General features: G+C 41.2%; 1 protein-coding gene across 1 annotated transcript in view; it reads left to right on the top strand.

The window, feature by feature from the left end:
* Positions 1 to 25,746, top strand: part of XPR1 (xenotropic and polytropic retrovirus receptor 1) — a 100,737-nt gene that overhangs the window by 26,685 nt on the left and 48,306 nt on the right. Inside the window, exon 3 of the mRNA XM_081012172.1 lies at positions 24,011 to 24,112. Within this exon, the coding sequence (XP_080868298.1) occupies positions 24,011 to 24,112 (102 nt within the window). The remainder of the gene's footprint in view (positions 1 to 24,010; positions 24,113 to 25,746) is intronic.

The raw sequence follows: 25,746 nt of genomic DNA, 5'->3' as shown, positions 1-25,746 counted from the left end.
TCAAAATGACGTCACGCGCATGCACGGAAGCGGCGAAACGTGACCCACGCAGACGCATGTTACATTCTACTCAGGATGCGTATGGGGCTCCAGAACGATTTCCATGCGTATCCAGAGGTACCACTGTATAAGGTTGAGGCCTAACAAATGTCTGGCTCTCAAGTAGTGGAACTATAGGAAATATTTCTCCAGTTCTGCGAGCATAGTATTGGAGCAGAGTCCTTCCTGTATGTTAGTGGCATCTGTCTTAGTGCCCATGTGGCAACCTTACCACTTCTGTACTTAACTGGACTTGCTTGTTAACAGCCTCTTTGCTGACTCTACTGCTTTGCATGTGAAACTTCCAAATAGTAGTGTATGTTGATGGCTGTTATCAAGATGAAGATGCAGAAGGTTCCAGCATGATTTGAATGGAGGGGTAAGATGCACTTTGGAAAGCTTCTGCACACAGCAGAAATGAGCTTTTTCCTGTGTGTGTGAATTTGAACAATGCTGTATAATCTATTTTTATAGGAATTGGGAGTAGATGAGTTCAACACAAGTGAAAGAAGCTGATTAGATTTGGGGTTGCTGTGATTAAAAATAATTTGGAAAAATGAATATTTCACATAAGTCACTACTTCCTTCCATGTTTAGCCATCCTTTTTTTGTTTAATCTGAAGTAAAGAAAAGGCAGTGTACTCTTAATTATAACTCACCTGCTTCAGTGTAAACTACTTCAGAAAACCCCTTCATTTAGCTTGCAAAGTAGCTGCTAAAATTCCAAATCAAATGAGTAAATGCCTGACATGGATAATACCTGGCGTGTTTACTGTAGAGTTGGCTTTTTTGGCTTGGGGTATTATGATTTCTGGCGCCAACTTCAAAACTTATGCTGCCCAGCTTGTCTACCTAAATTTTTCCAACTAGTAATTTTAGTGCACTTAATTGGTAGAGTGCAGTGAATCCTCTCTATATTTGACTGTTGCTTATGCATGTTAATTATAGTAAGCTGTGTCAGAAATAAAATAAAGAACTGTGCTGTGCATATTGCCAATTTAATGATAGTAAGCCCAATCTCATGTCATGGCCAGGACTGTTAATAGATATGTATTTTCAAACCAAAAGATCATGTTACATTTCTCAGTTTCAGAAGCCCACATCTGCATTAAAATGGTAATATCACATTGCCAAAGCTTCATCTCCAGGTCATGTTGGAATTTAACCAACTAAAATGCTTCGTTGATAAAAATTATATTTGGAGTGGTTTGACTTTGCACTAAGATATAGGCCTATATCAGCAGTGCCCTAGTTGTTGTCATCTGTGATGTTTTCATGAAACAAACTGCTCACACCAAGGTATTGAGGTTTATGAAGGATATAGTTAAATTGTACTTTTGAAATTAAACGGGCGGGGAGGAATATAGTGGCTTGTAATTTAGGTGATAAGCCTATATGTAAATATGGGTGCTGATCCAGCAAGCTCTTTTATGTGTGTGCATGGGATTACATAGGCACAGCAGAGCTTTCATTCTCCCCGCTCCCCGGTGACTTCTGTCCTGTACAGTCTTGCAAACTGTTCTTAAACCTGGTCTCTTAAAGCAAGGTGCCTAGGAATTAAGAAGACTAAAGTTTGCCTGTTAACTTATTGTTGTTGAATACTTGTTTTAAGCACTTTAATATGTCTTAGGCACTAATCTCTACGTGTTGTTTTTGAGGACCATGCCACAATCACCCCACTATGTGTAGATCTCTTCATGTGCGCTATTGCTTTGGCATGTTATGTGCAGGGGCTGCAGTTCATATTGAGAGCTGTGCAAGGTGGTGAAGGGTGCCTGAGAGCCACCATTAGATCTTAAGTCACTTGTAAATGCTATTATGTCATTGATTTCCATTGATTGTACAACATTGACTTGTTTAGGCAGATGATATTGTATGTGAATTGGCACCAAGAACTTCCCTATTTCCTTACTTGTAAGGCTGAAGTATTCATTGTTTTCCTTTGTGAATTTTGAAAATTTGCTTCTGCTAGAAATACTTTAGCTCTGGGCTATCCAGCAATTTAAATTCTAATGTTTTCAGCATTCTAAACAAGAAGCACAATAGCTTAGATCTCAATGATTGTGTGTGGTCATTTGCTTTTGCAACCCCACTTTCCAGGGCAGTCCCTTGCACTGCTTGGGGATCCTTCAATGAAGCAAATGGATCTGCTCCAGGCAGCTGCATGGGGTGTGTGTGTGTGGAGTTAACACTTCCTGTGGACTCATGGAGGAAACTCCAGGATGTGCAAGATGTGCTAAGATCCAATAAATGCTTGATTGACATAGAGGTAGCTGTCCTTCACACAGTTGTTTAAATTAAGTTGCCTAACTGTGAGAAGGATCAGGGTCTACAGTAGCTTGCAAAGGAGGTGGGCTGTGGGCTTTGCTGCTCACCTAATCAAGATAGTTTGGGATATAAAGGTGAAATTTATTTCTGCCGTGTGTTCTTTTTCCACTGTGAGAGGCAATATGCCTCTAAATGCCAGTTGCTGGGAATCACAAGTGGGGAGAGTACTGTTGCACTTAGGTTCTGCTTGTGGGCTTCCCATAGGCATCTGGTTTGCCGCTGTGAGAACAGAGTGCTGGACTAGATGTGCAGCTGGCCTGATCCAGCTGGACTCTTGCCTTTATAAATTGCCCAGAGCAAAATCAAAGTCTGTGAGATCACCTATAAAATTCATTATTGGTCAATGCAAATTCAGATTTTAATGCAGCCTATCAGTTTGCAGCAGTTTGCAGCAGGGATGATTGCAATTATAAGTCCAGCAACACCTGCAGAGCACCACGTTGACTACCCTTGGAAATGGCACGTTACATAGAGAAGCATGTTTTGACACGTTTTGTGAATTTGCTAATAGCAAAGAACCAAAAGCAAATAATTTGTAGTATACCCTGCTATTTTAGAACAATTACGATGATTGGAAGAAGTTAATTACATAATCTTATAATAATTCTGTGGCTAAATTGGCTTAACTTTGTAGCCACAGCAAATTATTACTTTTGGTAAAGTAATGTTCTAGGTAGACAATTACCTTATTTAAGTTTTGCAATTCACTCCTTAATAACTATACTTCAAATACATTTATTCTGTCTGCATCATTTGTATCCCACTTACGTCTTAACAGGAGCATTAGAACTTCCCAAATCCTCCCTTGAGTAAAGCAGTGCAATAAAACCCCTTGTAGAAAGACTTTGTGTGGTTATGTTTGGCAGCCTACATTTTTAAAATGTACCAAGTAGCAGTTGAATTGTATGAAAGGACAGATAGTTGTCCTTTGATAACAAAGTTGACATTTGTTGCGTTATACTTCCCACATTGAGAGGCATACCTAGCACCCAGGTGAGAGAGAAGCAAGGAAAGTATGATTGCTACCTGAAAAGGTATCAACAGTATTGAAGTGTAAGCCTATTGAATATAATTTATAAACTGGCATATTTCCTGGCATTGAGGCTTTAGTGCTGAGAAAAGGCATCCCCAATTCCTCTCAGCAGGCACGAGTGTCCTTGGCCATCTGATAACGGAGTTGTTTCACTGTGGCATGGAGAAGGGAAGAAACTTTCTTCTGCTACTTCTCTTCTGTGCTGTACAAGGATTCCGGTTTTCTTATAAGCAAATGCAGAGGGCTTGCAGTAGTGATGGATTTCTCCTTCACTTGTGCTGATGTTTGAATAAGGTAAACAGCACCTGCTGCTTGCAAGGAGAAATAGAGGCTGGCTAGCAAGCTAAACAGATGCTTGTGAAAGAAACTGGCAGCCAGCCTTTAAGGTTTGTCTTGTAGAAGAAGTGAATTCTAATAACTAAAATGTATGAGTCTTGCCTAGACCTCTGTTGATCTCTCCAATCAATGTGCAGTTAGTTACTTGAAATAGTTACTCTCAAATGATAGCAGTGTGAAGTTGGAGAAGTGAGTACTTGGCAGTTGGGTATGCAATACATTCTTGGATAGAAAGTCATCTGAATTCCAACTTGAGATCTGAGAACAGTTTGTTCTGTTTCAGGGGAGCTAGGCTGTGAACATACTATACCCTCGGAGCACATTTGGAGCACATTTCCCTCCTCAAAGAATTCTGGGTACTGTAGTTTATCCCCCACAGTTATAATTTCCAGCTGCCGAGAGGGGAAATGTGCTTTAAAGGTACAGTGTGTACACAGCCCTAGTTGCTTATGACCAGGGCTCACTATGCTTCGTGGCATAGTGATGGAACCAATCACCAGTTGATGGCTTGCATGAAAAACTGTGCTTTGTGTCCTTCCACACAACATGAAATATTGACATGGACAACTACTTTGCCTTCTGGAGAAAGTATCTATATACGTTCTTGTGTTTTGTGTACTCCCATGCAAAATGTGTGAGATTCTTTGCCCACTCATTGGGTTGTGTCCAACAGCCGGTGGTAAGGCAAAGGAGTAGGAAGGAAACCTCCCCATCCCATCTAAATCTTGTTACAGAGGGGTGGCAAACTCTGCAGAACATTTCTGGTGCTGGGGACTGTAGCGAGGAAGGGAGAATCCTTGAAAACACTTTCCCTTCCTGTTTCACTGACTGTACAGTCTTCTCTGTTAGCTGAGCTCTATTGTCAGTTGAGCAACATTGCTGGGTGCAACCATAAACATTTAAATAGCTTAAGGTTGCCTTGACCTTTAGATCTCAAGTTGCTCAGCTTTGGAAGATTCTTCAGGAGGCTGCACCACAACTTCTCTCTTCTAAGCCTGCTTGTCTTTGTGGGTGCTCAGGAGAGCAGACTCCTTCAGTCCCAGCTAGATCCCTTCTCCTTGCCTCTTCTCCACATTTCTCTTTGTCAGGAACCTTAAGATAAGACAAGCATAGAGCTTTCTTTCAAGAAGTGCTTTTCTATTTGGAGGTGATTCATGGACAACTGGTTGCTTGCCTAGAATATCAGGAAAGCTACCCCATCTCTCTTCTTTCTCTGACTGTAACAGGTAACCATTGTCATTTTATTACATCCTTTCTTTCTCCTTCACTTTGTAAACTTTGGTATTGCTCTGCATCAGGCTTCCTCAAACTCGGCCCTCCAGATGTTTTGAGACTACAATTCCCATCATCCCTGACCACTGGTCCTGCTAGCTAGGGATCATGGGAATTGTAGGCCAAAAATGGCCGAGTTTGAGGAAGCCTGCTCTGCATGGTGCTTCCAGAGCAGTGGTGGCTAATGCCATCTTTGAGGGCCTAATCTAACCCCCAGTGATTTTTTCTGCCCCTGCAAATCCCTGCCATTTGGGGAGAGGGATTTGCAAGCACAAAACAAAAATTAAAGTAAATGTAAGATTATGGGTGAAGCCCAGCACCCTGAGAGGGATGCAAACTGCTCACTTCTTGGTTTCCAGATCAGTCACCTGATGAGCAGAGAAGGCATGATAACTCCCTCATCAGATGATCTGTGCAGATCAGCTGGGAGGGGGGTTGTTGGCTGCACGTGTCCAAAAAGGCAAGGGTGTGGAGTGGTCACACCCACCATTGGCACTTGCCAGTCAGACAGTTAGCCACGGGCGAATGTGGCACTGAGGGCAAAAGGAGGTTAGCCACCCTGGTCTAGATCTCATTTTACCGCAATCACCTTCTTCTAATGGTACATCACAGGAATAAGGAATTTATCAGTTTAGTGACATTATGTTTTTATGTTTTGTACTTTGAGACAGAATTTTAGTCGGTGGCTATGGTTTTAATATGATTATATCTTTTTAGTTCAGCATGCCTTAAGCTCTTTCGGAAGGAAGGGCAGGATAGCAATTTAATGAAGATAAAAAGTGCCTGGCTTCAACTATACAGCTAGTCTGCAGCTTCTCCCCCCCCCCCCCCGCTCCTTTTTTCACCAGTTGAGGCATCATATTACTACCAGTGATAAGAGCTAATAGCTCCAGTTGTATACTAGTCACAATGACTGTCTAAATGGTCACTGTGTACAAAGTATTCCCAAACCGGAATTAAGATTGCTGGAAGAAATATTGACAACCTCAGATATGCAGATGACACAACTTTGATGACAGAAAGTGAGGAGGAATTAAAGAACCTTTTAAGGGTGAAAGAGGAGAGTGCAAAATATGGTCTGAAGCTCAACATAAAAAAACCTAAGATCATGGCCACTGGTCCCATCCCCTCCTGGCAAATAGAACGGGAAGAAATGGAGGCAGTGAGAGGTTTTACTTTCTTGGGCTCCATGATCACTGCAGATGGTGACAGCAGTCACGAAATCAAAAGACCCCTGCTTCTTGGGAGAAAAGCGATGACAAACCTGGACAGCATCTTAAAAAGCAGAGGCATCACCTTGCCGACAAAGGTCCATATTGTTAAAACTATGGTTTTCCCAGTAGTGATGTATGGAAGTGAGAGCTGGACCATAAAGAAGGCTGATTGCCGAAGAATTGATGCTTTTGAATTATGGTGCTGGAGGAGACTCTTGAGAGTCCCATGGACTGCAAGAAGATCAAACCTATCCATTCTGAAGGCAGTCAGCCCTGAGTGCTCACTGGAAGGACAGGTCCTGAAGCTGAGGCTCCAATGCTTTGGCCACCTCATGAGAAGAGAAGACTCCCTGGAAAGGACCCTGATGTCGGGAAAGATTGAGGGCACAAGGAGAAGGGGACGACAGAGGATGAGATGGTTGGACAGTGTTCTCAAAGCTACCAACATGAGTTTGACCAAACTGTGGGAGGCAGTGGAAGACAGGAGTGCCTAGTGTGCTCTGGTCCATGGGGTCACGAAGAGTTGGACGCGACTAAACGACTAAACAACAACAGCAAAGTAATTAACTCAGATTGTTGAAACTATGTCCATGAGGCTTGTCAAAACATTTGTGATCTATATTATAGGATGTGAATGAAAGTAATCGCTACCTAATTATTAACAGAAGATGAATTAGAAAAGTTAATGTGACTTTAAGAGGTGTAAATGGGGGGGGGGCCCTCTTGGGTTCCTGTCAGAAAAGAGGTAAACCTCACCTGTTATACTGGAGAGGATGCTTATGACCTGGCAGGAAAGGGAAAAGCATACTAGAATAAATGTCATGTTCCTTTTTAGAACTAGACAACTTTAACACCATAGCTTCTTAACACTTGTGCTTGGTTAATTTCTATCTATTGGAGAAGAGATTCTGAAAGGGACAGAAGGCTGGGGATTTGCTTTGTTACCATAGGAGTGGAATTAAGAGCAAGAGAATTAAATGGACTTCTGGGAGATTTTTAATTGGTATTGAGATAAGAGAGATTATGGTGAACCAAGCATGGGAAATAAGAGAAGGTTGCAAGGAGACAGGTCTATTTTCACCTGGTTACTGATGACTTAAATATACCCAAAGGAGCAGTCATCATCCAAGCCATTATTATTCTAAAAAAAATCAGTACACCTCAGAAGATAAAAAGCAAGCTGTTATCCAAAAGGAGAATAAGATTTCTCAGATATCACTGTAGAGATTACTGCTATTACCATCATGCAAGTCTTATGATCAAACAATCAAATCATATATAGAGGATCAGCTTTTAGACGCCCTAGTGACTGAACAGTATGTTTTTACCCCTGATTGGCATTTAATTGGCCTGTTGTAAATCAGCAATCTGGGTTCATTCAGATCACTGTTACCATGAAAAAATTAGGTATTGTGTTCAGTGTTGAAAAAAAGGTAAAATGGAAACTGTATCATCCACAAAAAAAAATGCACTACCAGCTAGTTTCATAATACAAAATAAGTCACAAGATTGTTGCCCAATTTTCTATGGATGCCTTTATTCTACTACTGACTTAAACTAAGGCATTATAGATTATAAACAGTGATACATGCTACTATCCTCAAACATATCACCACTAACTGTGATGCTGACCGTTTCAAAAGAAGGCAGTATTTCCGCTTTCCAGAGAAGTAAACTCTGTACAGTATTCTGTATTTCTCCTGGGAAACTTTGTGCCTTATGCTTAACAAAGCAATGACTTGCCTCCACAACTTGTGTGTGAAGGTACTTCAGTTTCTACTGGATGTACCTGCAACTTTCAGCACCAAATTCCAGGCCAGTTAAGGATCCCCAGATGCTCAGAAGTATCTCCTCAAGGAGGTAGGAGGGCTGCAGTTGGAAGGGGACAGGAAAGCCAAGTTGTGCAATCAGAATTCTACTCACGTGGCTTTATTTGGACTGTTTCTCCAGTGCATTGAATTTGTCTTACAGAAGAAACGAGAGTTGCATGACACCAAAGTTATGCTACACCACATGCAAACCACAAGCTATGATATGTCTAAATGAGGAGAGAAGCTCTTGCCTGTAGATACCCCTGTTTAAAAAGAGGTTCATATGTTTTTATGATCTGATATACCAAAAAAGAATATTTGTCATCAGTGGTACTTATTGCATTCTAAATACAGTGGTGCCCCGCAAGACGAATGCCTTGCAAGACGGAAAACCCGCTAGACGAAAGGGTTTTCCGTTTTGGAGGTGCTTCGCAAAACGAATTTCCTATGGGCTTGCTTCACAATACGAAAATGTCTTGTGAGTTCCTGCAGGGTTCCCCCCCCTTTTTCCCAAGCCGCTAAGCCGCTTATCAGCTGATCCGCTAAGCCGCTAAGCCGCTTAACAGCTGATCGCTAAGCCGCTTATCAGCTGATCCGCTAAGCCGCTTATCAGCTGATCCGCTAAGCCGCTTATCAGCTGATCGCTAAGCCGCTTATCAGCTGATCCGCTAAGCCGCTTAACAGCTGATCCGCTAAGCCGCTAAGCCGCTAACAGCGCTAATCCGCTAAACCGCTAATGGGCTTGCTTCGCAAGACGAAAAAACCGCAAGATGAAGAGACTCGCGGAACAGATTCTTTTCGTCTTGCAAGGCACCACTGTATCCAACCTGAATTTGCTCTTCCATCCTTTCATGTCTATTCACTTCATCCCAGTCACATGACCATATTTTTAAAAGCAACCATGAACATATTTAGGCCCCAAATATCTGAAAGTCTACCTTTTCCCCTATAAAACATCTAAGAAGTTAAGATAATCAGAAGGGGGCCTCTTGGTAGTTCCACTGCTCTGAGAAGTTCAGAAGGGTGCTGGCCCCAAAAGAGGGTCTTCTGTGTGGCAGCCCTTAAGTTGTGGAATTCGTTCCCCAAAGCACTTTCATTATTAAGTTCCTCTCCCATCCAATATTCTGAAGGTGCATCTCTTTACCCTGGCCTCTACCCTGACCCCTGAGATGCACATTTTAGGACCCACAAACCCCTCTTGACTGAAGATGGTTTCAGCTGTATTTAATACTGTTTTTTAAAAAAATTGTCATAACCCACTCTGCAATCTCGTGGTGGCAGATGGGTAAGAAACACAACGACAACATTTCAGCTGTTCCTGTGCTGCATTATGTAGTTACGCCCAACCAGTCTCAGTACTGTGGGGAGCCCAGGCAGCTGCCTCTACCTGCCTGTATTGTTCCAAATGGATTCACAAAGCAATCCAATTAAATTGTTACAGATCCCTTGTGGTTTTGCACTGCAATGATTAGTATAATGCTCCACAAGTTGAAGCGGGTACATATGGCACTGTTCCTATTTATTAAGCTTATTAAGTTCACTCTCGTAATCTCGAGGTGATTTACAATACAAAGATGGTATCTCCAAAAAACAGGAACATATAAACATTCAGCAATTTAAAAACACTATAAAACATTATGCTTAACAAAGCAATGACTTGCCTCCACAACTTGTGTGTGAAGGTACTTCAGTTTCTACTGGATGTACCTGCAACTTGGTATCTGAAGAAGTGTGCTTGCACACGAAAGCTCATACCAAGAACTAACTTAGTTGGTCTTAAAGGTGCTACTGGAAGGATTTTTTTTTATTTTTTTTTTATTTTGACTATAAAACATTATTCTTCTGAACACATCATTAGAACATACTACATTTAGCGCATTGACATTGACATAATCTCCCCCTAGGTTCCTGAGCCTATAACTCATGTACTTCCACATCACATGGAATAATCTGTTCACATGATGCAATTTCCCAGTTCATGGAAATTCAAAAATATTATTACACTGCTAATACAAATAGTATTTTTCATTTTTGTCGTATTCAGAAGTTGGCACTACCATATCACTAGAACCAGCTCTAATTTTACCAAAGTGTTGGCAGAATAAAACCTTATCAACAGTTTGGGAATGCTGGTTATCACTACCCCTCTGTCTCCAAGAAGCAACCTAAAGGCAGTCTGCATGTTGTTATTCAGTGCTTTGCAAGCTCTAGTGATCAGACCAACAATATATCTGAGCGTTAGACCCTGAAACTTTTTTTGTTAATGTCTACAATGCTGTAATTAGTGTCATGTATTGAATTTTTGACCAATTATCCATTGTCTGACTTTCAATCTGTTAACATCTATCTCCCAGGAACTCTGCTTGGAGAATGAAAGTTGTTTATATTGGAAAACAGGAGGAGAAAAGCTTTTAAAATTACCCACAAAACATATTCTCAATTGCTTAAAAGGTCACTCATTAGAAGAATAGTAGTTCCCCAGAACAGAGAAGGGGAAATATTGACTAGAGTGATACAGATAACAAACATATTCCTGTGAACTGCATCACACAAATCCTTCAAACACAAGTAAAATAATGGTCAACTATTGTTAAAGTATATTTGTTCTGAGAACAAAGATAATACATTATATACATCTATTAGAAAATCAACAATAGAAGGCCTAACCCAAGAAAGTACTTATTAAATTTTATGTGAAACAAAAAAATTAAAGATTAAATGAGCACATATGAACTTGCTTGAACTTTCAAAGTAAATGTCCTGTTCCTGAAATAGGGCTCTATTTTTAATTATGCATACTGGTCTTGGACAAATTGAGAATCATTCATTAGGTCAAATAAGCAACTTGCTGAGAGCACTGGAGTTCTTTTAGACCAAATACACCATTTTGAAAACCAGTTAAGGTAGCAGGTTAACACTTACTGTTGAGTGTGTAAAATCTGTCTAGATTTTATCTAGAGTAGTAGTAGTAGTAGTAGTAGTAATAATAATAATAATTAATTTATTTATACCCTGCCCATCTGGCTGGGTTTCCCCAGCCCCTAAGAGGTAACTTAGGAAAGAGATGTAATGTCTGGTTTTGCCACCTGTCTCACCTGGAGAGAATATAATTTTTAGAATGCCCTTCCTGTCACAAAGGACATGGCAGAAGAAAAGGAAATTTTTGAATGAAAGCCCTAACCAGTCACCCAGATGCATTCTAATTACCAGTATTATTCAAAATAGTTAAAGAAGAGCCAAGGCAAAAGTCTTCTCCTCTAAATTCATTGCTTTCTTCATTCACCAGCACCAAATAGTTTCATTCTGTAATAACAAAGTTAAAATTTAATGAAAGTTAATTTTTTCAGCCTCCCCAGTCTCTTGAAGATTCTTGCCCTTGCCCTATCCCCTTGCCCCAGCCCCAGCCCCAAGAATACCTGGGAAAACTATGCCACCCATTTCACTAGTTGCAAATAGGGCTGGAAGGCCATTTTTGCTCGACCCTAAATTAAACTGTCAACATACTCCTTCATTATTATCTTTTCTCTATTCTGATTACACCCTGTTCCTTCTGGGAAATGTATAAAAAAGCCTTCCCTTACCCAAACAAACGGTTCTCTGAATCATTCTCAAACAGGCAACATCTGCAAACATGTAAATTGCAAAGTTTTGGAATGAAGGCACTTCCAGTACTTTATTGGTTCTGATACCCTCTTGATGTGGAACCAGGCCTGCCTTTATTCAAAGTAGTGTCTCTAAGTTCTCATTAGGCAAAAAATATGTTTTCAGCTGTTCCTAACTCATCTGTAAGATGACTATAACATAGGGTTGGTACTCAACAACATTATACTACCAACAGTGTGTTTTAAAAGACACTTAAAAGACACTTTAAAATAACTTCCAGATTTTTTGCGTGGGGGGCACTGTTGACAACCACTGTTTTCCCAAGTTACTTCTGTTGCTTCAGTACGCTCTCTAACTCTAAATCTCTACTTTTTTGAGTGAACTCCTACAATCAGAGATTACATCTAAGTGATGGTGCTGTCACTGGAGACAGATGTAGCAAGTTAGAGTAACGGAGTATATCCTTAATTAGTTAAATACATAAAGATTTTCTTGGTTTACAAAAGTACATGCATTTTGTCTTATTTCAGGTTGTACAGTCTTTCTTACAAATCAGTTGCATTTGTTGTGAGACATTAGTGTTGATTACAGTATAAGGTTGGGGAAGAAGAGGGGGGAGAGGAGGGGTCTGGTGGTAATGCTTATATTCTTTTGTATAGTGGACAGCAGAGGGACATAGTAAAGGGATGGTATCCACAGTATACAAAATACTGCTCCAAAATTCCACAGCCCCCCCTGACTCAATCAAAGAACAATGGGAGCACAACATAGGGTATGACATTACCCCACCCACTGGAATGTGGTATAAACCTCCCTTTGAGTCCATATCAGCCAAAAGAAGGGAACTCACTCTGAAACTCACCTACAGGTGGTACTTAACATTATAGAAACTGACGCAGATATGCCCAGGAAGCTCACCAAGATGTTGGAGAGGCTGCACCTCCACAGGCACATACCTCCACATGTTGTGGGAATTCCCTAAAACCCAACCCTTCTGGACAGCAAGTCCTGTAAGAGATATGCAAAATAGCTAAACAGGTATTAGAACTCACCCCAGAATTGGCCCTACTGAACATCTTCCAAGATCATAATGACCACTCGCATTATAGTCAAATACATAATTCTAACCAATCAGGAGTGCACTACACTCTTAAGGAGACAAAGCACTTGCAGACTGAGGAGAGTGGATCTCATTTGAAGTGTCAAAGTGTTTGCAAACTGTTGTTCTGGAGTTCAAATGATGCCATCCCTTCCCTTTGAAAATGCACTAGTTGACTAGAGAAGGGGGAGGACTGCAAATGGCTTTCAAAGTTCCAGGGCCCCACAAATGACAGTCAAAATGATGGGTGGGGGGTGAATAAGGGGGGCCATTTTGCCTCAGTCCAAATGCAATTTGTTTCTCCACCTAAAACTTACTTTAGGGCTTTTGTGTCCGACTCTTCGTGACCCCATGGACCAGAGCACGCCAGGCACTCCTGTCTTCCACTGCCTCCCGCAGTTTGGTCAGACTCATGTTTGTAGCTTCAAGAACGCTGTCCAACCATCTCATCCTCTGTCGTCCCCTTCTCCTTGTGCCCTCAATCTTTCCCAACATCAGGGTCTTTTCCAGGGAGTCTTCTCTTCTCATGAGGTGGCCAAAGTATTGGAGCCTCAGCTTCACGATCTGTCCTTCCAGTGAGCACTCAGGGCTGATTTCCTTAAGAATGGATACGTTTGATCTTCTTGCAGTCCATGGGACTCTCAAGAGTCTCCTCCAGCACCATAATTCAAAAGCATCAATTTTTCGGCGATCAGCCTTCTTTAAGCAGCATCAAATGCATCAACCACATCATAGAAAGCTTGCGTCTACTTTGATTAATTGCTGGTTTATAACTTTCATGATTTGCCTATTAAGTCTGTTTTTGTTGCTGTCTATAAACTTAACAATAAAAATCCTAATGAATTAGACAGAAGCTATAATAATGCAGCAAGAGAAATGAAGAAAGCTGTGATATCAGCCATCTAGTAGCACACAGTCGGAAAAACACTGGCATCTCAGTATCCCCGAGGCACTGTTAATTGCCACAATTACTTCTGGCTTGTCCACCAAACGCAACACATTCAAACTTGCATAATAAGGTGGCATACTAATGCCTCAAGTTTTGTACTGGCTAATTATGCACATGATCACTCCCAACAGCTGGGTAAGAATGGAAGGAGAGAAAAGCCAACTTGATGATATTTTAATAGAGCATCTAACAGCATAACCTAGTTTACAAATAGGCATCTTACAGTTTTAGTAACGTCGCATGCAATAAAGAGCTGCAAGAAGCTAAGCAGTGAACGTGAGACTGCATCATTACCTTTTGTGTGTCTCATAATAAAACTGCTTGATTCCTGGGAGGCAGTGCCAAGACATGATATTACCTGAAACTGTCCACCTTCTCTCTTAATGCTGAATGCCTTACACACAAGGTCATGTGATAGTTCTTCACTAAACCCAAATGTTATGGGCTAGAAATCAAAAATAGATGAAACAAGGTGGAGGATGCAGTCCCTGTTTTGCTCTACTGATCATTCAATAACACATATGCCATGAAAAAGGAGGAAAGCAACCAGCTAGCAGTTGTGCAAAACGTTTTTCCACTGTACCTTGGTCTAGCTTTTTTCTGAAGCCAGGCTCTAAATGATGTACCATATTCAACCAAGAATTAGTCCTCAACATAATGTACTCAATACAGCCATACCTCGTGTTGCGTTAGGTTCTTGTTGTGTCTTTTCGGCTTGCGAACGCGGCAAACCTGGAAGTGTATACTTCCGGGTCTTGCCGTGTGCGCAGAAACGTGCTTCGCACATACGCAGAAGTGCTCTATCATGCTTCACACTTTCACAGAAGCACCGCTCTAGATTTTATTTTATTTTTTAAAAAAATGTGACATGAGGTTGATGCCATCAGTCTGGAATGTCACAGCTCTGCAACATTAAAGCAGTGAGGTGGAATCCAAGACTGATTTTTAAAAAAATCCCTTTTTTGAAAATAAAACTGCCAGCTGCACTTGGAATACTGTGTATAATACTGGTCACCTCACCTTGTAGAGCTGGAAAAGCTTCAGAAGAAAGGAAACCAAAATGATCAAGGGATTGGAGCAATTCTCCTATGAGGAAAGGTTGCAATATTTGAGGATTTTTAGCTTAAAGAACTTACTTTCATCTGTTCCAAATTTTCCAATACTTCGTGTTGCATTTGCTTCAGGTTGAGCGTTTTCAGGTTGCGTCCCGCGGCGACCTGGAAGTACCGGAAAGGGTTACTTCAGGGTTTTGCCACTCGTGCATGCGCAGACGCGCAAAATGATGTCATGCACATGTGCAGAAGTGGCAAATTGCGACCCGTGCACATGCAGACGTGCAGACGCGAGTTGCGTTCTGCTCATGTTGCGAACGGGCCTCTGGAACAGATCACGTTCGCAACCAGAGGTACCACTGTATTCAGCTTCATTTGATATCCCAGAATGAGAATATTCTGAGAGATGGAAGAATACTGAAACTTGGGGTCATCCAATGAAGCTGAATGCTGGAAGATTCAGGACAGACAAAGGTAAGTACTTTTTCACCTATGCATGCAGTTAAAGAACATCACTTACTGAAGGGAGGTGGCCTCTGAGACAAGCTTAGTGGACAGGTACCAGCAGAGTTCCTGCTTCAGTTATAGGGGTTTCCTGAAACATTCATAACAAACTCAGGTGACCCATGTGGGAAGAGGCGGTGACTCTTTCTCAGGGGATTTGGAATGTTACTTAATCAGATCACTGGTGACCAAATAAAGCTTTATGCTTATGTTAAATGTGGCAATGTTTCTGGTGGCTGATTAAGCATTTACATATATTCAAACTGATGCTCCTGCAAAGAGTGCTTTCTCACTATGTGCAGAGTAAAGTCAGGATCTTGGCAACCAATACCGCCAATACCTTTTCTTTCATTTTTTAAAAATGTATTTCTTCAGGCACAAAGACCTATTTCTGTAGTTATGTAGAGGTTATGAAATTGTTTCAGCCACCTGAGTTAAGTAAAATAAAATACAAGTTGCCCAGTACTTTGTGTTTCTTCTGCACTCATGGGGTATCACAGCAGTGATATATAGCAACAGTGACTATAACAACATTTGAGAATTCCTAGAGACAGCTCTCAAAGTGAGCTGTAGTTCTTCCTTAATCAGTTTATTATCCCTGTATCAAAATGCTTTTATCTAGCAGTTCTTAAGGTTCTGTCAGAGCTTTTGTATAGCGTAGCCCAATTCCTTTTCAATACACCTGTGATTCCCCCCCTCCCTCTCCTCTTATGGAGAACTCCAAACTAAGTGTAAAGGGCATGTCCAGATTTCAGTAATGCCTTGCTTGGTTGTGGTATGCATGGTGCCCACAACAATTTCAATAGTTTGCAGACCACTTGGTTGTAAATAACTAAGTAGTAAAATTGAATTAATGGCTGGTTGTGCTAATGCTGTGCATGCCAGCCATGTGATTATTCTTCACTGAAGGTGCGAATAGGGAGGTTTAAAACTGACTCAAAGTACAAAATTCGTTATAAGCAAGTTGAAATGAAATGTGAAATCTGGGCCACCTAGTCTGAAAGCAGAGGAATGAATTTGGCAGAAGTTCAAGATTTTGTGCTCCCTTAAAGGCCTTTTGGCATGGACAAAGCTTTTCAGTTGTTTTTCTTCAGTATCCTTTTAAACATGCTGGATTTCAAAGCTGTTTACAGCCTACTTTGGGGTCTGTAACAATATGACTTGACAGTTCATGTCCCCAAAAAATGTTTATAGGTTTTACCCCCCAGAAGAGTTGCATTTCCTAGAAATGTTGTTTTGGTGTGCATCGCTGTCCCCCTCCTCCCCCCCTGGAACCTATCTATGCGTTCAAAATTATGCTTCTGCCTTTTCTGAGTGGGACTCTGCTTTTATATGTCTCTTCTCCCTCTCTATATGTGTGTCCTCCCCTCTCTCATTTTCCGTTTCCTATACCCTCTTTAAACAGTAACACTGTATTAGGGTTGTTGGTGTAATGCACCATTTATCAGGGCTTGACTCAGTTGTACCAGATGAAGACCAGTTTAATCCGGTAGTTTTAAAGCTGTGGGAGGCATCCAGCAAAACAGTTCCACAAGCGTAAGGTGTTTTAGCTGTGCAGTGGAACTTCTCTGCCCCCTAAATTTGCTCTGGAGGGTTAGGGGAACCTCTAGAACAGATTTAAAGGGCATGCAGAGAGAGGGTGAGGGAATCTCCACCATTTGGAGGCTGGAGGTGCATACCTGGGGATTCTTGGATCTTTACTCTTTCCACACACCAGCAACACATCCTGTAGAATTCTACCCATTATATTTTATCTGCAGAATCAGAATGAATTTCAGGAACCAAAATGTTGTATTGGAAAATATGACTTTTGAGCCATCTGGCCCAAAAATGGCAGCTAGGCATTCCTGGTTTAAGAAGCCATTTGATGCGTAGCATACACACACACACACACACACACACTACATATATATATATATATATATATCTGAGTTTCTAACACTTGATCTCAACACTTGATCTTAGCTCTAGAGCACTTTCCCCAACCTGGTGGTTGCCAGATTTTTTGGACTACATTTGTCACTAGCCCCAGGTTATTTGCTTTTTCATTTGTTAGTACTCTCTAAAACTCTTTCTTTGTGTTGTTGTTGTTGTTTTGGGGGGAGGAGCATCATCTCCTGCAGTGGTGGAAGAGCTTTAATGACTTTTTAGAAACTGAGACCTGGCAACAAGTGGTGCACAAACGTAGCAGAGAGATATTGAAAACATACATTAAATCTTAGAAAGTATGGCACTGGAAGCTAATAGAACATGCTCCCAGAGACATGTTTTCAAACAAGATCTATTGCAATGCACCTGCTTTGTGAATTTTTGGCAGCAGACACAAGGCTACTTTGTGCACATTTCCTAGAAAGGAGACAGCTGTCATGTCAGTCTGTACTTGCCATTTACTTCTGTGCCCTCAACATTACTTGAATTAAGTCTTTTGCATCCTGAGTGTGAGAAAATGCTTCCTGAACAAAAATAATAGAAACAGAAATTAAGCAGAGGCAACGACTAGGACAGCAGGAAGAGAATCTAAAGGAGAAGATGGGCCTTGAGTCATTCTACCCCCAAAGGGTGAATTTTTACCTTGTATGAATAACACTGAGTGTGATTTTTGTCAAGATCTGACCCCAAGTGACAAAAAATAGTTGATGGACCTGCAGCAATCACATGGTTTTGTGTTTAACCAATTTACATAGATATTACCCAGTGCAAGTCATGCCATGCATCATGATGAAGCAATCTGCTTAAGGTAGCACCAGCACAAAGAATTTCTGACCCAGAAAGCTTTGTATGGTCATCCACACCCCAGAACTGTGTTCTGAATTGGGATACCATTGCATCTAGCCCAGTTCTTTTGTTTGTGCGCAACACTGTCAAGCATGATGACCTCAGTGCCAACAGTAGCCTAAATATGTAGAAATGAATAAGGAACTTAGGCATATCAAATATGCACACACTACTTTCTCACAAGAAGGCAGTTTCTGCCTGTGCTGTAGAGGGAAGTGAGGGGCAGGTGGAACTTGTCAACCTGGGAAGGTAGGAGAAGGAAAACTCTATTCCTAAACCTTGGTTGCCTGGAGGGAGATTTCCAGGGGAGGAAAAGGCTAAAGGTTAAACCTGTCACAAATCCAGAGTGGGGTCCTTAAGACAGTTGGATGGTACCTCCTACACCTCCTTCCAGCAACTCTTGCAGCCAAGTTGGTGCCAAATGTATTGCTCTGCTTTTCCTTTGGACCACATCAGTGAGGCCAAGAGGCAGGTACTGTCGTCTGGGCAGCCCAGGATCTTCATATACACTGCCCAGGCTTGCTCCCCAGGGAGGTCACTTCTGTGCTGCTAATGCAGTGGTTTGCCATCGCCCTTGGAGGTGCACTCTGTTGTCTCTTGAGACAGATGGGTGTCACCAACAGCAACAACAGCTTTCTCATAGAGAAGACTCTCCAAGAGGTACAAGCGACTCAAAGCTGATTTGGGGGATGCATATGCCCAGTTGATTATTCATTTCTGCTTACTTTGGGTGGCATTGATCAGCTGACAGTGCCTTGTGCCTGAATGAAGGCTGGATGAAATGGTATGTCTGCTCAGAGGTTACTGTAATAGAATGTGGGTGACCACACAGTGCTCTGTTATAGTCTTGCATTTTGCCCTGCTGCAGCTGCTTTAGGAAGATTGCTTCACCTGGTTGCAAGTCTGGACTTGTGTCCTGGGTACAATGTTTAAAATTGTAGTTACGCACAAAACTCTATGGCTGTTGCATTTCTACCACCTATTTTCCATCTTTTGGGGTTCAGGCCAAAAATCCAATTCAGCATTACTCATCAAATATGGGAAGCATTTTCATCCTGGCACATGGATTAAGGCCACAGGAGAATGGGACTTGATTCTCCCAAGGCAGTCAAAGGAGAACAGAACAGAGCATTCATATGAGGTACTATGATGCATGTGAGTGGAGTGGTAACTTTTAGACTTTAGAAAGTTCTGAACATTTCTCTGCATAGGCACTGGACCTGTATGTGATAGATGACCAATACATCTGTAACAGATATTTCCCCCATTTAAGTAAACCAGAAGCCCTGGAACAAGTTGCAATACATTTTTCTTTCAGTTGAATAATGTAATACAATGTAATACAAATTTTGCATAGCAGCTGAATTAAGTATATTTAGTTAATTTTTTTTAGTTGCTCTAGTACTTAAAACTTAGCCATGAGACCTAGTTTGGATATTGGTGTATTGTGGTTTTTTAATTCTGTTTTATCCTTCCTTCCTTCCTTCCTTCCTTCCTTCCTTCCTTCCTCCCTCCCTCCCTCCCTCCCTCCCTCCCTCCCTCCCTCCCCTCCCTCCCCTTTCTTTTCCCATTTCTCTCTCCTCCTTTCCTCTTTACTTCATTACTTCTCTTCTATAAGTGACAAACTGTATAGTCAATCTGAAATTTTTCCACAATGATCTCTTAACTAACTTAGAGACCAGTTCTCTAAATGACTCCCACATTGGTGTGCTGCAGGTTTTAGGGTGGTTGTAGCATGGTCATAATGGCACGGACTATTCCTACATAAGGCATCTCATGCTACTCAAGGATGAGCCATGTAACCTGCTATGGGCTGTTGCAATCTGCATATTGTAAGAAAGGAGCTTAAACTATGTCAGCCTTTGCAGCATGGGATGGATTTTGGGGCGTGTGTGTATTTTTTGTTTCAGTATTTGTATGCCACCAGACTGAGCATCTCACAATAACCGCAAAGCATTAGCAAATAAAAACACTTCCTAGCACAAAATAAATATGCAATAAAAATATAATAAGTACATTAAATGAATCAAAGTAACATAAAATGCTAATCAGGCACATCTCTCCAGCTTCTGCTGCATAAGCACTTTGTTCTTTTCTAATCTATCAAACTAAATCAGCTTCTAGATAGCAACCTCTGGGAGATAGCAGCAAGCCTGCAATGTTGATTGATTTTCCTTAGATGCCCTATCCATGGGCAAGCACTCTATAAAGATTTGAATAAAAAAAATATCCAAAGGAAAGGGCGTTCTTTTGGAAACCAACTATAGGTGCCTTTTGAAAACTACATCTATTGTCATGGAGCTGCTTAACTGAGGGCCAACTTTTTGGCATCCTAGAAAGGCTTTTGCATCTTTGTCCTGGCTGGCTTTGAACAAAATAAATGCACAGTAGCCTTGAGCAGCACTACTTTAGCACAGTTAAATTATTGAGCTGCCAAGGGAGCAAAGGGAAACCTTTTGATGGCAGGTTGTATTGCTTGCACTCTTGTTGAAAGCCAGTAAATAGGCGTCTGTGTGAAAACAGATTAGAAAGTAAGCGTTATGAAAAGTGTTTGTGCAGGTCAGTTTTAATATGACCCTGCTCCATTTAGATGTTTACGGCTTATGAATGCAGAGGAAATCTTTGTATAAAAGTAAAGCTCTGCTTTGTGTTCAAGGTTTACTTTTGTCTCTCAAATACCTTATGCTTTTGCATAAATCTATGTACCACATTCTGTGTAGTGGCTGAGAATGAGCTTTGAACTTTGTATACTGCTTTAGCCAGGAACTCGTCAGATGGCTCATTTCTCATTCTGCTGGTCCAGCCCCCCACTTGTTTTCAGGACCCTTTCCCTAAAGATTCTTTGTACGGCTTGTGACTCCACCAGGCCTCCCTGCATGGATAGTGCCATTTTGGCTGTATAGACCAGTGTTTTTCAACCACTGTTCCACGGCACACTAGTGTGCCACAAGATGTTGCCTGGTGTGCCGTGGGAAAAATTGAAAAATTTGAAAGATTTTTTTTTTAAAAAAATCAAATTTTCGCCCACTAGGCGGGCGCCGGACTGTGTCCTGGGTATGGGTGGGGTGGGGTTTTTGACCCCACCCTCGGCCAGCAGGGGCGCCGATTGACGCTCCTCAGGGGGACACCCTCCACTTTTCTGATGTCCGGGCTGTGATTGGTCCAGACTCCAGCCTGGACCTATCACAGTAGGACATCATCTTCCGACTTCCTTCCCGCCCGAGCACAGTGTGTGCAGCAGCGGAGAGAAGAAGACGTCGCGACTCGAGTCACCAGGAGGACCGGAGAAGTTGTCATTTTATTTCTCTTCAGTCTCCACTGAATGCCTTGACTGGGTTAGGGACCCTTATAGCTCAGCATCAGTTGGTGGAAAGGACATGACTTTACAGGAGCAGGAGGAACTAACTGAACTGAGACAAAATCGTGGTTTCAAGCTAAGATTTGCTGATCTACCTTTGGACAGTTTTTGGTTGGATACTGCCAAGGAGTTCCCCCTTCTGGCAAACAAAGCTATTTTGACATTGCTCCCATTTTCCACTACATATCTGTGTGAGATGAGCTTTTCAAGCATGATTGCTATAAAAACTAAATACAGAGAGAGACTGAGAGCTGTTGACGAAGAGCTATGTGTGTGTCTTTCTTCGATTCCAGCCAGAATATCAGCCTTGTGTTCAGCCAAACAGGCCCAGGTTGCACACTGAATAAAGTATTTTATAATTTTTCATATTTCTGTTTACTTACTATTTCATAATAAAGTAATTATAAAATACTTTCTTTGTGTTTATTTGATTCCTATTCAAGAGAATTACTTTATATATAGTCAATATAGGCACAGAGTTAAATTTTTTAACATTTTCTAATGGTGGTGTGCCTCATGATTTTTTTCATGAAACAAGTGTGCCTTTGCCCAAAAAAGGTTGAAAAACACTGATATAGATGCTAAAGAATGAGTTCACTATTGATGTATGCAAGTGAGGCCCCACAACAAAATGGTGTGAGTGGGGGGAAACAAATACTCGGATAGACATGGTGATGCTTTAAGCAAAGCTACTTGCTTGCTGTTAATACCCAGCACAAAAGTGAGGCTTGATTGAAAATGTAACCTTTCATAGACTACTACAGAGATCACCTAATGACGGTGTACAGTAATTTAGTTTCCAAAAGGTAGCTTAGGAGCTTCTTTGGTCACCGTCGGTAAGGGTCAGACATAATAGTATCTCTGAGTCAATGGAGACAGGGGGGCCCTTGTAAAACAGAGAGGCAGAGCAAGGAGGGAGCACAGGATCCCACAATACAGTGGTACCTTGGTTTACAACCATAATCCGTTCCAGAGGTCCGGTTGTAATCCAAAGCGGTTGCAAACCAAGGTACCAGTTATTAAACTATGGCTGGCGTTGGGTCTGAACTGACTTTGTAAGGCGTAACTGACCTTTATTTGCCTGAACTACTCAAGAAAATGAATCCTTGACACCATGTAATCCTGTAAGTATTGAGCCCTGCTCAGCCATGGAATTTGAACTTGGATATCCCTAATCAAATGTTCTTCACTACTATAGTACAGTTTTCGGTCTTGTTGTTGTTGTTGTTGTTGTTTAGTCGTTTAGTCGTGTCCGACTCTTCGTGACCCCATGGACCAGAGCACGCCAGGCACTCCTGTTTTAGGTCTGCAGATGTGTAAATTGAAATCCTCCTCATGAGGCCCTGGTGCACTTCATTCTGTTCTGTTCTACCCATGCACACATCCTGCATACTGGTTTAAGAGGAACAGGACTTGCTGCAGTTTCTGCAAATGTTTTCATGCTGCCTCTTGCAGTCGTCGTCATGTGGTTTTGCTTCTCCACAATGGGAAATTTCTCTCTTGCGCTTAAGGATGTTGAACGTTTCTCTCTTCTTGCTATGCTTTTGTAATATTGGAAAGGAAAGACTTAATTAGCTTTTAAAGACATTTGTTGGAGTCTTCTTAGAAGAACCGTCAAATGTTCATATTCGTTTGCAAACAGAACGTATCTTGTAAAATCAAGCCCTGTAAAAGACGTTAGTCCCTTGCAATGAGGAAGTGGTGAGGTTTTTTTGTATCTAATCCTTCCTTACAGAAACTGTTTTCATTTGTTTTATAAATCTTCCGGTTCAGCAACATGTCTGCGTGACACATTCCATTGTTCAGTTTTTAAATGTCGGGGGGGGGGGGGGGAATTATAAAGTGTAACCAGAATTTATCATACTTCAGTTTAAACTTTAAACTTACTTTTCTTAAGTATTCTATCTACCCTCTTTGGGGGGAATTATATGGTTGCCTTTCTCTTACCATTGGAGATGGTAAGAGTATGTGCATGCTTCATTTATAAGTCCTTTCGTAATGATGATCCACGTGGAACCGCCATGAATTGTTCAACATTGGTTCCAGTGCTGATTGCCAAGCATTGTTTTCACGTGGGAGGTCAGCTTGCCTTGCTCAAATTCTGAGCTCATTGGTGGAATTTATATATAGATTGTTGTTTCAAATCACTTTATGGTGGAACAAATGGGAAAACTACTTTCAAATGTACATGGGAAGAAGGGACAATAATAAAATCAGGCTAAGGAGGTGTCAATTGCTCTTTTAGGATCCATTTGTGTATGTCATGGGCTTTACGAGTTTACCTTTTTGTTTTCTCTTAGTACGTAAACTAGAAAGAGTGGGGTGTTATTGGGTTGTTGTTTTTATTTTGATTATATAGATATAGATATAGTGGCTTTTATGTTGATCTTTTCTGTGAACTGCCCTGAGACCTCTGGGGATAGGGTAGTATATAAATTCCAATAGATGATGATGATGATGATATAAATAATAATACTCTTTCAAGTTTGAGGCCTTCGTGACAATTTTGCTAGTTCACGCATAACTTTTCCATCAGAGAAATATGAAAGAGTAAGATGGAACATTTCATCAATTTCTGTGCTATGAGTTCTTTACAAAAATATTTATTTAAATTTATTTTTGTATCTCCTCCCCCAGTCACAGATGAAGACACTGTAAAAAGGTATTTTGCCAAGTTTGAAGAGAAATTCTTTCAAACCTGTGAAAAGGAACTTGCCAAAATCAACACATTTTATTCAGGTGAGAGGATAGCATTGAGCTATATGTGAAAGTTTCAGGGTTTAAATGTCAATAGCAGAAGCTTGATGTTGGTTCAGTGGCCGATAGGCTACCAGTGCAGAACTTTTAACACAGGTGTAATATGTGTCATTGTGACTGGTTTCCCAGACTCAGCTGGTCTTTTAAATAGGAAGTAAGGTTCACCAGGAGCTTATTGGAACTTCCACTTCTTTAAAACAAAACAATTATTCCTGTCTGACGTCTTCCCTCTCTTATCTCTCTAGCTGTGGGATTTGGAGATTCAGTTCTAATATGAAGCCCATCTCTTCATATGGGTTTAACTGGTTAAAATAATATGGCATGGTGACCAGTATTTATCTTCAGTGGATAACCCCATGTTCTAATATGTGTACTTCGACCAGGGAGGGCGGGGTACAAATAAAAATTTATTGCTTATTTATTATCAAAGAGAAAAAAAACCTCTCTCTTTCCATTTCCCCCACAGCAAACACCACTATCATGTCCCCTGTAGTCACATTTTTAAGTTGTCTCTTTTCCAAACTAAAAAGCTGCACATATTGTAACTTTTCCTTCGATGGCCCTGATCCATCTCAGATGTAGGGTAGACAGCAAGGATCTTCTGTGGATCCTGTTATCATGTCAGAGTGTTACAGGTTCCTTGTGAAGCCACTGCAGAAACTTATCTTACAGGGATCATAACGTATCTCTGTAACGTATTGTTACAGGGAACCAGGCAGAGGGCCTTCTCGGTAGTGGCACCCGCCCTGTGGAACGCCCTCCCATCAGATGTCAAAGAGAAAAATAACTACCAAACTTTTAGAAGACATCTAAAGGCAGCCCTGTTTAGGGAAGCTTTTAATGTTTAATAGGTTATTGTATTTTAGTGTTTTGTTGGAAGAGTGGCTAGGGAAACCCAGCCAGATGGGCGGGGTATAAATAATAAATTATTTATTATTTTTATTTTATTTTATTTTACCCCACTGGAAACAGTCGAGAACATCTATCTGAACTTGGGAAAACCTGGTTAGTAAATAAGAAGGGTGCATAGATCCAATCTAGTTTAAGATAAGCAACCTTCCCCAAAGTTTGGATATAACAAGGAGGTTTTTTTTAAAGCAAAAGCTTCCAACATCCTCAGTGGCTACACTGGGGGGTGGGGAGTGTGTGAGCCCCATAGTGCTAAACTAAGATCGGATGAGACCCTATGTCATACAGCTAGTGCTCAGCCTGGTTTTACACAGAAAATCCAAAGCAATAATTAAGACATGAGTACATCTGAACATATACAAAATGCTTTCTCCTCACTACAGAGGAACCACAATCACCCCCCTCCACCCCCCACAAGTCTTGAATAACTTAGCAAAGCTTGCGGAAGAGTGGGTGATGCAGTTCACCATCTCTTCTGCAAGTTAAAGTCCTTCACAGACAGGTTGTTGAATTATCATATTTAGTTCTCTTCATTGCAAACACCTTAACCACACCTTGGCTGCTGACCTTCTGTTTATATGGAGAGAATTTGTTTGTATAGTCAGCCTTACAGATTCACAGTAATAGAAGTTCATTTGTCAGGTCAGGAAGTTTCGGGCAGTCTGGGAATGTGACTGACAGTGACAGAATCTGGAAGGTGTCCCAGA

Source organism: Podarcis pityusensis (assembly GCF_964106645.2).
Source record: "Podarcis pityusensis genome assembly, chromosome: 6".
Taxonomy (NCBI): Eukaryota; Metazoa; Chordata; class Lepidosauria; order Squamata; family Lacertidae; genus Podarcis; species Podarcis pityusensis.
Note: the sequence above shows the minus strand (reverse complement) of the source record. Positions and strands in the feature narration are given on the sequence as shown.